We start from the raw sequence: 14,488 nt of genomic DNA on the forward strand, positions 1-14,488 counted from the left end.
CCCTCTCTGAAAAGGGACGAGGAATGTACTTGGCGAGTAGGAACTTTTACCTTTTGTATTTTAATTTTGAATCACATGACTTTTACTGTTAAAAAAATCAACACTGAACATATATAAGTTTTATTTTCATCTTAGAAATGACAGAGAATGAAGAATAAATTCAAAGAAAACTTACATAATTCTGTGACCCAAAGATGACCACCAGAATGTGGACACAATACCTTGGTGGACCATTTGGCTTTAAAATGGGGGTCCGTGCTGGAATACATCGTGGAGTGCTTGCCAAGCACGGCGAGGCCCTGGGTTTGATCCCCAGCACCACAAAAAGGAGAAAAAAAAAATGTGAGAACGGATTCTATGATAAATATAAAAGCATGATCTGTTCTTCACTAGCAGTAGCTCTGAGGGCAGCTTCCTGCAGCCCGTCTCATGGTGGACTGCTCACGTACTCGTCTCTTCTTAGTAACCAAACCCCAATTCCATGTGATGTACCAATCTGATGTTCTTGGTTGTCTTTGCACCAATGTGTGAACACATAACTGAACAGGCCGAGATGTGAGATTAAGTGTCAGCACACCTTCTAGGAAGCCCTCAAAACAATGTTGGCATTTTCCCTTTCCTTTCCTCCAGCTCCTTCCTGCAACTCACAGTACAGATGTGGCTGTGGAGCTGAGCCATCTTCTTGGAACAGGACGTCGTGGAGCATATCCTCAGGGGCTTTAGGGGATGGCAGGAGCCTCCGTTCTTATTGACTGTGATGTCTGCAGCAGAGATGGTTCTAGACAGCCTCTGGCTTCCTTTCTCACGGGAATGTAAACTGGGTGTTCTGGCCACTGTGGTGTATTGCCTTATTAAGCAGTAGGTGGTGCTGGGTGATTTTATTAGAAATAAATGTGATAAAAGGCTTCTCTACATCTACTGAGAGGACTGAGTAGTTCTGAGCTATTAATGTAGTTGATGGCATTCCCAGAAATGCTTTGTGCAGTGTATTCTTTCACTATACTGCTGGCTCCAAAGCAATATTTTAGCTAAAACATCCTGCTCTTCTGCCTGTGTATAATCCCAGCAGCTCGGGAGGCTGAGGCAGGAAGATTACAAGTTCAATGCCAGCTTCAGCAATTTAGCAAGACCCTGTCTCAAAGAATAAAAGGGACCTGGGGATGTGGTTCAGAGGTTAAGGGACCCTAGGTTCAACCCCCCATGCCAAAAACAAGCAAGCAAGCAACAACTGATCTGTCCACTACCTGTTCCAGATTTTGGTGTCAAGGTTTTAAATTTCAGGATGTTTACAAATTTGCTAAATAAATTCTCAATTTGTACCTCACTGAAAATATTTTTGTAATTTACAGTGACTTTGGCTTAAAATAAAAAAGATTGCATTATGCTTTTTAATTTCAAGAAATCATTTTCCCTAGGTCACATGGCTAGTGAGAGCATCAGGGAAGCCCCTGAATTACAGGAAGGGTTATCAGTCATTCCAAGCTGCTGGGGCTTCTGACCTCCACATTTAGATCTGTCTCTGGGGCCTGTACTCTGAGGTGTTATTTCAACTTCTAAAATTCTAAGTGGGATGAAGGAAGTGAAGTACATGTTCCTCTCAAGACGGAAAGTCAAAGGAGAGAGTCCATGCTTTCCAAAATGCCACCTTTCTAAGAACGAACATGGTTGGCTGCAGTCATGGCTCAGAGGTAGAGCACTCGCCTAGCATGTGTGAGACACTTGGTTCGATCCTCAGCACCACATAATGAATGAACATGGTATAACTGGCAATGTGTTGGACGAATGGGACGAGAAGCCTGAATTTTCAAACTCTGGACCTTGAGTACCTGAGTTAGGAAACCAAAAGTTTGGCTCATCTGAGGATGATGCCTGTGCTGTCCTACCTGGCCACACCTTGCTCTAGGTGAAAATCATCAGACTGAAAAGAAACCCATAGCAAGCATTCCAGAATTCTCTTAGTTTAAAACAAAAGCAACAACAACAACAACAACAAAATCACCTGGTTGACAGAATTCATACTTCCGGGGCTGGGTAACTAATTCTTCATTGAATATATTTAAGAAACTTGGAACTAACATTGTAGTAGTTAAGTACAATTTGTATTTTAGATATTATCTTTGCTATCTACCTTTAATATTTGCCATTTCAATTAGTGCTATTTTATCTTAAATGGGTAATAATCATTTCCTTTTGGTTATCATTTATATTTTTATTTCTGGGCAGGGGTACCCAGGATTGAACCCAGGAGCACTCACCTACTGAGCCACATCCCCAGATTTTTAAGGATTTTATTTAGAGACACGGTTGCTTAGGGCCTTGCTAATTTGCTGAGTCTAGCTTTGAACTTTCAATCCTCCTGCCTCAGCCTGCCGAGCCACTAGGATTACAAGCATGCACCACCCTCCTGTTTTCAATTTACTATCTATACCTCCCATTTATGTTCAAAGAGTGGCAGAGAAGGTGTTTGTGTGTGGGGGGGGAGTGGAACCCAGGGCCTCACACATGCCAGGACAGTTGTTCTATTCCTGAGCCCCAGCCCCAGAGTAGCATTTTAGAATAGCATTTTGGCTGAGTCTTAAGTTCAGTGAAGGGATACAGGAAGAGGAATGAACTGCATATATAGTCAAAAAGATAAGAAAAAACACGGCATTTACCAAAGAGCTTGAACAACTTTATTGTTGCGGGGCCATGTGGGCTCTATTCTTGGCAGGTGATGACAGGAGAGTAGGGAGCAAACTTGCAGAAGGGCACTGGACGCCGACACAAGCAACCTGGATTGTTCCTACCCACCTACAGGCATTAGGAAGCCATTCAGAATTTTTCAGCCTAAGATCAAGTGCTCTGATTTGCTAGAGAATTCTGGTGGTGGCAAGTATGAATCACAACTGGGAGGCTACTGCAGTATCAAAACAAAACAAGAAAAAGCCAAATTAAGGCATGGAAATGTGAATGTAGGGAAAACAGACTACATGGGACAAAACCGAGTGGATATACGTGAAGCACAAATGGAGGACCCAGGAAGTCTCAGACAGGTGCCTTCGGGTCAAAGAGCACGTAAGGGAACAGGGAGAGAAGGAGGGGTTGTGTTCTAAGCAAGAGGGGGGCCTCCGGCGGAACCTCAACTGACAGTCAAATCGGATCTGATGTCAGCAGGGAGAGGGAGCTTGAGATGAGGGTTAGGATCCACCTAGTGGTCTAGAGGGGCTTAGTTGCCAGGCTCAGTGTGTAGACTCAGAAAAGTCCGAAGGACCAGCCCTGGGAAAGCACATTAAAGGGGCAGAGGTAGGTCAAGAAATAAAGGTAAGCAGGATTCTAGACAGATGAGGACAGGAGACAGCACTGGCCATCAGTGCCAGTTCTCCAGCTGACACAGGATAAACTCGTCTCTCTCCAGAGGACCAGAAGATCCAGAAGTCCCTGCTACATCCGCAGTGCCCACAGCAGTGCTGGCTACAACAGCTGCTGGTGGGTGAGGGAACGAGAGGGTGCAGGCCGGGCTCTACGCACTCACTGAATTTGGTGATTAGAGGAACTCATGGCATGAACCAGGGACGGGACAGCCACCTTCTTCCTCTCTTCCTATCCATCCTCTCTCCAAGTCTACCTATGCAGAGTACCATTTCTCCTGGAAAAGAGAAGGATCTTCAGGGATGCACATGAGTTCATCTCTAAACTACAGGATAAAAAGCCTGTCTTCTCATGTGCCAGTCTCATTCACCCATTTGGACTAAGTTCCTCACAGGCAGACACCATCGTCCTGATGGGCACCCTTTAAAAACTTGATGTGATAGCTTTTCTGTAAGACACTGGAACGTGAAAATAATTTTGGGGTTAAGATTAGTCTCATATGAATTATGCCAAATGAAGAAATCTCCCCATCATTTATCTGTCTTATGAGTTTGCACATTTGCTTAAAAATGAGCATCCCTTGAGGATCTTTACAGCTGCCATTTCTGCCAATTAATGTTGGCAGATTTCCAACTATATGCAGACATCAAGACCAGATCTCATTATTAAAAGCTCCAAACAGCCTTGCAGGTTCCTAGGTTGACTGCCACCCAGAAGGCCGCCTCTTGGCCCTCCCAGCCCTTCACTGGTACATCTCAGCAAGGCTCAGGCACCTTTTCCCAGAGTCTGGCTGAGCAGGACTTGTTAAATATGCACATCAAAGATCAGAGCAAACAGTAGATGCTCACTAAGGATCACCTGACTATATGCTTGAATTTCTCCTTCAGCTTATAAATGGAACAGATCTCCAGCTCTGCTCAGATCTTCAGGGTTTTGTCTTCGTGGGGTCACTGGCTCTCCATCCTTCACGTTCTCCTTACTTCAACAGGAAGCCGGTTCCCTTCCAGCCCCTCAGCTCTAAACGCAACTGGCTCTGCGACTCCTACTTCCTCAACTTCCCGCAGGGCAGAATGGCCACTCAAGATTTATTCAATGCCTTTCATTCCTAAGCTCTTTCCATATCTATCTGCATCACAGTCCACCATCTTGGATTGTGAAGCCGACAGGAAAGGGCTGGCCACTAACTATGATTTATGACTAACCTGGTGTCACAATCAAAGAGCTCAGAGGAGATGCTTATGGAGAAAGAGGATGAGGATGGAGATGAGGGTCCTGAGTAAGGGCCCAGACAGGCTGCCCAACCCAAGGAACCTAAGGCCTGGGGTCTGCTTTCCCTCTGCCTCAGAGGGTCCATCTAAGGGCGATTCTAAGGCACAGTGGTGAAGGACATGATTGGCCCACCAGGTGTGGTCTTCTGGTCTCACGGCAGCCCCTCGCTGGAAACAGTGCAACAAGCATTCCATTTCAGAGATCTTCCCGAACACATGCAAGCAGCATACTCGAATGAAATGGAGACAAGGTCTTTCTTGGAAGAATAGTGTCCCCAGAAGACACTCTTTGCCCCAAGACCAACCAGGTCCCTTTTAAGGTCCCTGAGAACAGCAGTCTGGGAGCAACCAAGACTTTCAAAGGCTGACAAGGCACAGAGTGGATGAATGATAACATACATGAAAAAAACTTTGGCTTATAAAACCTCCAATCTGAGGCAGGGACATCGGTGTCCACGACATGCAGAAACAGATGATTGCAGCAGAGATGGTCTTCAGAAATGCCCGGCAGCTTCCACACTGCCACCCCCAGCCCCGCTCTTCCCTCCCCCCAGCCCCTGACAGCACACACACAGTCTCTGCAGAATAGGTCAGAGGTTGGCATTCAGAGCCTGTGTCAGGAGACAGTTTTTGGCACTCTGCACTAAATCACGTGACTAGTTCCAACTAGACAGTGAGAGGAACGTGGCCCAAGCTTGACTTGAAGGGTCTGTCTCACGAAAAATTATGCTGCTCCCAAGACAGCCAGGTCTGGAAAGTCCTTCACTTCTCCTACTTCACTGAAAGGCTGCCCACCCTGGTTGAATGTCAGTTTATATCGTAACCGGATAGGTTCCTGGGAGGTGAGAGATACAAGACATTCAGTTAGACGGGAGCAACCCCGAGGCCAGCCAGAGCAAATGTCTCCAAGGAATGGCGTTTATGTTAATTTCCCCCAAATGAGGGCTTCAAACAACTACATGACAGACACCCTGGCCTGCCTTCTTTGGGGCTCCAACAGGGGAGCCAGACATGTATTCTGGGAGCCCTTCCACACTTCCACAGTCCTGAAGTGGACTGCAGTTCAGAAACCGCCCTTCAGGACTCCACGATATTAGAGGGAGCTCCTTTCGTGGTTCCCAGAATAACAGACCTGCTTTAAATAAGTCCCCAAGAAAATCACCAGCAAGGGATGTCCCACCAACGCCCCACTCCTGCGCCAACCGGAGCTTCAGAGCAAGCCGCAGTGTGCCTCCCCCCGCGGTCTCCTCCCTGCAGTCCAGGAGCCCCGTTTCCCTGCTCCGCAAGGACATCAGCACTCACTTTGTGAGGATTGTCGAGCAGCAGCATCTGAGAGATCACAGCTGGAGGCACCAAAGGACTGAAGGCAGGAAGCTTGGAGCTGGAGGCCGGCTGCAGCTTCACTCTCATCGACTATCAGGGAAACAGCACATAAAACATTCCTACCGAGCCCCGGGCTCAGGGAGGAGATCAGGGCAACAGGAACCGGAACTCCACACCACCCATCCAGAAGAACTAGCTTCTTAGGAAATGTGGTATCTCGGTTCCCACTGCCTGATGAAAGGACCCAAAGCCTTTCCTTCCACCCAAAATACATCTGAAGGGGTGTGGTCAGTGGCAGGCAGCATGAAGAGCTGCGTCACATCTTGGGTACAATTCTCACTCTGCCTCTTACTAGCTCTGTGACATCAGGCAAAAACTCCTAAGTCTTCCGTTGATCGTTTAAGGTAAGAGCTGATAACAGTCCTCAGAGCACTGACTCTGTAGAGTTATGTAATTATGATACTAACCACAGAGTTAAGAACATGCTTCACAAAGAACACCTTGAGGACAAAAACACTTCACGGAGTCATGTGCTTCCACCTTGAATCTTTTCCTTTCGGGAGATGCCCCTTCCCCTGTGATTAGGGTATGGGTATTAATCAGTGGGGCCCTACTTCCCTTAAAAAGAGTGGGCATATTATCCCAACTTGGCCAAATAGTTCATCTCCCTGGACACAAGTTACTGGTCAAAGGTATGCAAGTAACCCCAGCCAGGCCCAGCAGAGCCCTTCCTTGGGCAGTCGATATGCACACCTCAGGCCACATGAGCTTCTTTTCTTTTTTTAAAGAGATAGTGTCTCATTATATTGCCCAGGCTATACAAACTCCTGGGTTCAAGTGATCTTCCTACCTTAGCCACTTGAGTGTATCCTGGTTCAGTATAGCCCCAAACCAAGAGATTCTTAAGCAATCATTTAAAAACCTACCTGGATTGATTCAGGTGAAGTGAGATATATTCAGGAATCCCCAGTTAAGGGAGCCAATAAAATCCCCATTCTATATAATGCTAAGTGAAGTAACCAATCCCAAAAAACCAAAGGCCGAATGTTTTCTTTGATATGAAGATGCTGACTCATAATGTCGATGGGTGGGGAGCATGGGAGGGAGAGAGGGGAAAGGAAGGGGCAAGGGGTTAGGGATGACGGTGGAAAGAGTTAGACATCATCACCCTAAGTACATGTATGAAGACACCAATGGAGCGAAAATACTTTGTGTACAATCAGTGACTTGAAAAATTGTGCTCTAGATGTGTAATATGAAATGAATTGCATTCTGCTGTCATGTATAACAAATTAGAATAAATAATTTAATTTTTAAAAATAAATAAATAAAATCCCCATTCTATCATCAACTAGTCTGAGAGTTCTATCTCTTACACCTAACAATGTCCCATAAAGGATCTGGTGCTCAACGATGACAGCCATTCCTGAACAATTCAAAGAAGCTGGCCAGTAGCGGACGACTTACCTTTGGCACAGCCACTTGAAACATGATGTCCCAGACTGGCTGGGTAGCAGTGCTCATCATGGTCAGCAGTAACACCTGCACCTCTGGGTGGCCAGGGGCCCCCGTCTGGGAGAAGTGGAGCAGAATTCTGAATCCGTTCCGGTCATACACGATAATAGGAGGCAGGCTGCCTGGGAGAGAGGGACCACCAGGAGGGTTAGTACTGCCACCAACTGCCACGAAAGCCAGGCCTCAGAGACATGGGTCACGAGTGCTACTGCTCCTCCAGCTCTTGGACTTCACCGCTCTGCACCACCGTAAGCCAAGACCTCCTGTGTCCACCGAGTTTCCTAGGGTCCTCCAAACATGCCAGGCGAGCGCGCTACCACTTGAGCCACATCCCCAGCCCCTGTAACAGTGGATTCTAATCCTAATTTGGGGGGGAAAAAACATGCGACTAACCAACAGGCAAAAAAAAAAAAGACAGGCAGGGCTATTTATGTTGGTAAATATTCAGAGAAAAAACTGCACATCAAGTAAAGTGGAATAAATCAGAGCATGCAGAACAAACCCAAATACAAGAATTTAACAAGAATAACTATTTTAAAAATCAGTAGCTAATTTGATAAAGGGTATTCAGCTGACCTCTAAGCACCTGGGGAAATTTTTAATGAAGATCCTTATGCCAAATGTCACTTATCAAAATGGACATCATAAAAATGTGGTTTTATATAACTGCCAAAGATTTAAAAGACTAAAAACATAAGTGAAGTGTGTGCTGAGAGTATGGGGAAAAGGCAACTTTTTTGGAAGGGAAACTGATAATGCAGATCAAAAACTTAAAATCGACACCCAGCATTTCCCCACATTCAGGAATATGCTTGATAACCAGGAGACCACGTAGAAAGGCCACCCACGATGTTCACTGTACCACTGTTTTTAACAACAAACAAGGTCAGCTTTCACAAAGGCACTGGGCCCAAACACACATCTGCAATCTCAGCTACCAGGAAACTCAGGCAGGAGGATCACTAGTTTGAGGCTGGTCTGGGCAACTCAGTGAGGCCCTATTTCAAAATAAAACAAAACTGGGCTGGTGGCAGAGCGCTTGTCTAACATGTGCTAGCCACTGGGTACAATCCCTAGTATCACTAAAAAAAAGCAACCAATAAATGAATCATGGCACATCTATTTAATGATATAATATATGGAGCTATTAAAAATCAAGGTTTTGAAGAACAATTAAGGGCATAAAAAATGCTATAAGCTTATAATGTAATAATAAATAAAACCAGGGGCTGGGGATGTGGCTCAAGTGGTAGCGCGCTCGCCTGGCATGCGTGCGGCCCGGGTTCGATCCTCAGCACCACATACCAACAAAAATGTTGTGTCTGCCAATAACTAAAAAATAAATATTAAAAAAAAAAATTCTCTCTCTCCCCTCTCTCTCTCTCTTAAAAAAAAAAATAAATAAATAAATAAAACCAGACATCAAAATAGTCTATACATACTGTGATGTCAATTTATTAAGAAGAACATATCCATACATATGGGCATGAGGCCCTGGGTTCAGTATCCACCACAGAAAAAAAAGGATATTAATAAAATTTCCATCTTAGCCCAGCTGGTAATGATTTAGATGATGATACTTTTCTGCTCTGTCTTTTCTAAAACTCTACAGTGAACATGTTTTCTTGCTTTTAACTTTTTGTTTAACTTTGTTTTGTGCCAAGTGTGATGGCACATGCCTGTAATTCCACAGACTTAGGAGGCTAAGGCAGGAGATTGTGAGCGCAAAGCCAGGCTTGGGAATTCAGCAAGACCCTGTCTCAAAATAGAAAAGGAGAAAGGACCAGGCACAGTGGTGTACACCCGTAATCCCAACAACTTGGGAAGCTGACACAGAAGGATCATGGATTCAAATCCAGCAACTCAGTGAGACCCTGTCTCTAAGTAAAATACAAAACAGGCCTGGGGATGTGGCTCAGTGGTTAAGTGCCCCTGAGTTCAATCCTCAGTACCCCCTCCCTCAAAAAAAAAAAAAAAAAGGAGGGGTTATATACCCAGTGGATATTACTCAGCCACAAAGAAAAATGAATTATGGCATTTGCTGGTAAATGGATGGAACTAGAGACTATCATGCGAGGTGAAATAATCCAATCACCAAAAGCTAAAGGCTGAATGTTCTCTCTGATATGCAGATGCTAACACACAAAAATGGCAGGGGGTGGGGTGGGGGGGTAGAAGTTCACTGAATCAGACAAAGGGGAGTGAAGGGAAGAGAGGGGAATAGGAATGGGGGAAGATAGTAGAATGAGTCGGACATGACTTTCCTGTGTCCATATATGATACACAATGAGGGTAACTCCATATCATGTACAACACAAGAATGGAAAGTTATACTCCATGTACGTATAACAAGTCAAAATACTTCTACAGTTACATAGAACTAAAAAGGGAAAAAATAAAACTGCACTTACTGGGCTTCACAGACTCCAAAGGGACAAACACTTGAGCCAGAGGTGTGTTCTGGGAAGCCGGGGAAGGAGCCAAAGGGCCAGCCTCCCAGGACCAACCTGGAGAGGACTTAGTACCTGGTGGCACTTCCTTAGGGATACTTTTCTGTGGGACATAATTCCTACAAAGAAATAAAAAAATATCAAAGACAAACAATAACTATATAGAGAATTCCAGGAATCTGTGATTTGGTTTTCTGAAGAGCAAGATGAGGAAGTGAATACACACACACACACACACACACACACACACACACACACTTATCCACAGAATGTCCATGCAAGGCGGGTGACTAACATCCACACAATGAATTCTAACATAGCCCCTAAAGAGGATGAGGCAAATACATGCAAACTGGCCAAGACGTGCAAGAATAAGCCACAATAATGTACTGCCTCATGTAAAGGAAAAAGCCACGACTTTCCATGTTTTCATACAGTGGTTTTAGGGCCTCCTGTCATAAGTCTCTAGTGACTGAGTTTTGCATGACTTAAAATTACATGACAATTGAGAAAAATCAGTAAGAAAACTTCAAAATCATCAATTTGACAGATCTTAAAAACAAAAACAAAACCACAGCACCCTTCATTGATGTCTTGGGCAGAGTGTACTCAGGATGAGGAGCAGCAGGGACGGGGGACACAGCACATGCAGTCTCAGCAGGAGGACACCCCTCCAGGGAGAGGCCCTGCTGCTCAGATGCCATGGGGAGCTGTCAGGAGCCAGACCCTCCGCTTCCCTGGGCAGAAGACTCACAGAGGACCGGGAGACGGCTGTGGTGAGAGCAGATCCAGTAAGTTCCTGTCTGCGGAAGGGCTCTGGACTCCGCCACCTGGCGGTGTGTTGGCAGCAAGGTTCTTCTTTTCCTTGCAGCAGTTCTGACTGGCGACCTGCAGATGGACGATGGCTAAAATAAGGCTAGGGGGTGAAGGACCATCAGCCATGGTGGGTGGGACTGTGGCCCCTTAGAGCTGCTGAAGCCTGGGCTTAGGACATGTCCTTAGGAGGAGAAAGACAGACAGGCAGGAGAGCACAGGACCCCCGAGCAGATCTTCAGGAAGCAGGAGACTATACAACACAAGACGGGATAAAGGTGGAGAGGTAAAGATGTCAGTCCTGGGGACCTGAGCCAGCGAGGTGCATGAGGAGGAGTACTGACCCCCCATGTCCTCTAGGACTATGCAGTAACCCCTCCCTACAAGGCCCTGCTGCCTCAGAAGGCAGGCTGGCCACCCCCAACTCTCCCCGGGCCGTAGCAGGAGCTTCCTTACCTTGTTCATAACAGGAGCATCACTGATCCCTGTAAGAGAGGAAGACAGACGCACAACTGTCACTCCACCGGATTCAAGCCGGAGGCCAGTGGCACACCCCTCTCTAGGACCTCTGGAAACAACTTACACAGGGTCATTCAACTCACCCATGGCACAACTGCAAAGAGACCTCTCTGAGCTGCCTGGTAAACCTGACTCACTCAAAAGCAGGCCTACACACCCTGAGGAAACCATTACCCGCTCCCTCTCCTCAGGTCCGTTCTGTGCCTGAGCCCCACGAACACCCACACTAACCTAAGGCTGCCAGGTCCTGATGAAGCAAAGACTGTTCAGACCCACTGTCCACCTCCAAGTCAATCAGGGGGCAGTTCTTCATGCAGCCTGCTGGGTTCTGAAACACTAGAAAAGAGACAGGGTCAGAGAATAACGAAAAGATATCAGACAGTAAAGTCTCCAATCAAGAGTTGGGGGTGTAAGTAAGTGGTAGAGCACTTGCCTAGCACGTGAGACGGAGTTTGATTTCCAGCATGCACGCGCGCACACACACACACACACACACACACACAAAATCTCAAGTCAGCATCCCTCAGGCCTCCTCCTAATCAAAAGACCCTGTCCCCTCAACCCTCAACACACCCCAGAGCCACCTTCCACATCAGCTGGGCGTCCTGACACATAATCTGAGCTGAGACCTATACTATGGAGCAGCCAGAGGTCTGCTGCTCACACCAGAGATTAGTCTTCCTGCAAAGGTCCCCTCAGTCTGGGCAGCAGCAACTTGGGCTTCTTCAGCTCAGAGGCCTTTGGAGGTTTCTGACCCGGCTGATCACAGTCACCTGTCATGCTTGATTAACACAGATACCGAGGGGTTCAGCAGTTGAGTGTTCCAGGAGATTCTGACACAGCAAGCCTCCGGCACTAGGAACCACTGAGGAAGACCATTCTTTTGGTCTCTAGCTCCTGTCATTCAGGAGAAGGATTCAAACCCAGGCACCACACAGCCTTCGGCTTCCACAGGGTCCAGCCTGGCCGTCAGTTCACAACGGCTCCTGTGGTAGAAGCTGGCCATGTGAAACGCGTTCTCGCAGGAAAAGAGAACAGATTCAATCCTCTCATTTCTGTGCCATACTCCACAATACTCTTAGGGTCCATTTCCTTTATGGGATTTGTAGAATGCCCCAAGCTAGAAGGCGGGAAGAGCTCATGGTACACACCTCTAGAGACAGGCACGTCTCCCACTGAGCTGGGCACTGTGTTCCCAAAGGTGACACGGCCCTCCATCACCTGTTTGTACAGCAGAACTCCCTGGGTGAGGAGGTCATTTGCCTGGAGGATCTCCGCTACAGAGGAAACGAGAATCAGAACCCTGTGTAGCTACCGACAACCTCAGCCCTCTCTACGCCACTGCACACAGCAGCCCTCTGGGGTTCAGCACATCCACACCCTCTGTGCTCAGGCCTTGGCATGAGGCCCTATCAGACCTCCTCGCTGAACCCCTCAGCCCTAATACTTTTTTTTTCTTCTTTTTTTGGTACTGGGGATTGAATTCAAGGTGTTCTACCCTTAAGAACTACAACCCAGTCCTTGCTGGCCTCAAACATGGGGCCCTCCTCCTGTCTTATCTGTTGAGTCTCTGCAATCACAGGCATGTGCCATGGTGCCTGGCAGCCCTAATGCTCTTTGTCTCTCTCTCTCTTTTTAATATTATATATATATTTAATATATATATATTATATATATATTTATATATATATAATATATATATATATATATATATATAGTTGTAGAATTTATTGTCAAATAAATATCTTTATTTGTCCCATACAGTGTTAAGGATCAAAACCAGTGCCTCACACGTGCAAGGCAAGTGCTCCATCCCTGAGCCACATTCCCAGTCCCCCAATACTCTAAGTTCCCACTGCAGTAGGAAATGAAACTTTTCACCATGTCTACACTGTCTGCCATAAGAGCTGACGGTAAGCACTGGAAATATGGTTCATTGAGAAACTAAAACTTTCAACTTTAATTTTATTAAACAAAAACTAACATGAAACTTTAGTCAAGGTGGACACAAATATTTTAAAAATTTCTTACTACTTTATTCAGTTATTGGAGAGAATTTTTAGAAATGAGCCAGGAACAGTGGCTGAGACAGGAGGACCACAAGTTCGAGGCTAGCCTGGGCAACTTAGCAAGATGTGTCTCAAAGTAAAGTAAGAAAAAGGACTGGATATATAGCTCACTGGTAGAGCATTTGGCTAGCATGAGTGAAGCCCTTGGGTTAAATCACCAACACCACAAAAAAAGGAAAGAAGGAGAAATAAAGTGTTTAGAGAACAAATTGGCATGTGAATTAGGATTTTTTTTAATTTTTTTTTTTTTAGTTGTTAATGGACCTTTATTTGTATGTGGTGCTGAGAATCAAACCGAGTGCCTCACACATGCGAGGCAAGTGCTCTGCCACCGAGCCACAACCCCAGCCTTGTTTTTAAGCCTACATATTTTATAAAATTGCAAATGTAGATCCAGCATTTCCAATGAAATGAAGCATCCAAACTGAAACTTACAGAATAAAATACACACTGGATTCCAAAACTGCCTTAAGCCATGGTTAGTACCTACAAGCACGTCTCTCTAGTAGACACAGAATGGCAAGAAGACCAGGGCGATGTACAATAACTACCACAGGTCAAAGTGCTGGAAGATTACTTCTCAAGAGGGACCAACTGCTTAGTTCCCTCAAATTTTCTGGCTGTGAATGGAGGTTGCAAATCAACAGCAAGTGTTTTTATATTTAACATGTGAGATATTTACAAACTCGGATCTGTGTACCTTTGACTTCACTGACATCACTGAGAAAATGGTCAGACAATAATTACATCGCAGGCCTCCTGAATCCACCTATCATGTATTCCTGCTCCCTCAGTTGAACCCGAATCTGACCAATCCCTGATGTAACTGGCAATATAAGAAATATCATTATACATCACCATGGGGTAGGAGGATACGCAAAATGGAGATCCGGAAGTCTATAGTCAAGGAAACTATTTTTAACGGTGGTGGGGAGGTAGGTGCTGTTCCCACCTCTGTGGGATGGCCACACACTTAATCTCATGATAAATGTCCACCCTTTTCTAGGCTTTGGATCTGCTGATTTCCTGTTCAAGCCCAGGTAACTCTGAAGTCAGTTCTGGGTCAGCTAAGGCCCCCTCCCCCGGCCCAGCTGCCCCAGGGCCACAGCCCACTCTGCCTGCTCCTGCACCACGGCAGGCAGCACAGCAGCAAGGACGCATCTGCTTTGCTCTTGAGGCGCCA

At 46.0% G+C, this 14,488-nt stretch overlaps 1 protein-coding gene across 2 annotated transcripts in view; it reads right to left on the reverse strand.

Moving 5' to 3' along the window:
* Positions 1–986: 986 nt before the first annotated feature.
* The window catches only part of GGA2 (golgi associated, gamma adaptin ear containing, ARF binding protein 2), a 33,775-nt gene continuing 20,273 nt past the window's right edge, over positions 987–14,488 (reverse strand). Inside the window, exons 10-17 of one of the 2 annotated variants that reach the window (XM_081297553.1) lie at positions 12,388–12,513; positions 11,468–11,572; positions 11,174–11,202; positions 10,659–10,792; positions 9,866–10,023; positions 7,407–7,576; positions 5,919–6,029; positions 987–5,451 (exon numbers count right to left, since the gene is read on the reverse strand). In XM_081297553.1, coding sequence (XP_081153679.1) covers positions 5,341–5,451; positions 5,919–6,029; positions 7,407–7,576; positions 9,866–10,023; positions 10,659–10,792; positions 11,174–11,202; positions 11,468–11,572; positions 12,388–12,513 — 944 coding nt within the window. In that variant the 3' untranslated portion in view covers positions 987–5,340. The remainder of the gene's footprint in view (positions 5,452–5,918; positions 6,030–7,406; positions 7,577–9,865; positions 10,024–10,658; positions 10,793–11,173; positions 11,203–11,467; positions 11,573–12,387; positions 12,514–14,488) is intronic. The other variant, XM_081297554.1, reaches the window with a different exon arrangement.

This window comes from Spermophilus citellus (assembly GCF_964194105.1).
Source record: "Spermophilus citellus genome assembly, chromosome: 6".
In the NCBI taxonomy this organism is placed as follows: domain Eukaryota; kingdom Metazoa; phylum Chordata; class Mammalia; order Rodentia; family Sciuridae; genus Spermophilus; species Spermophilus citellus.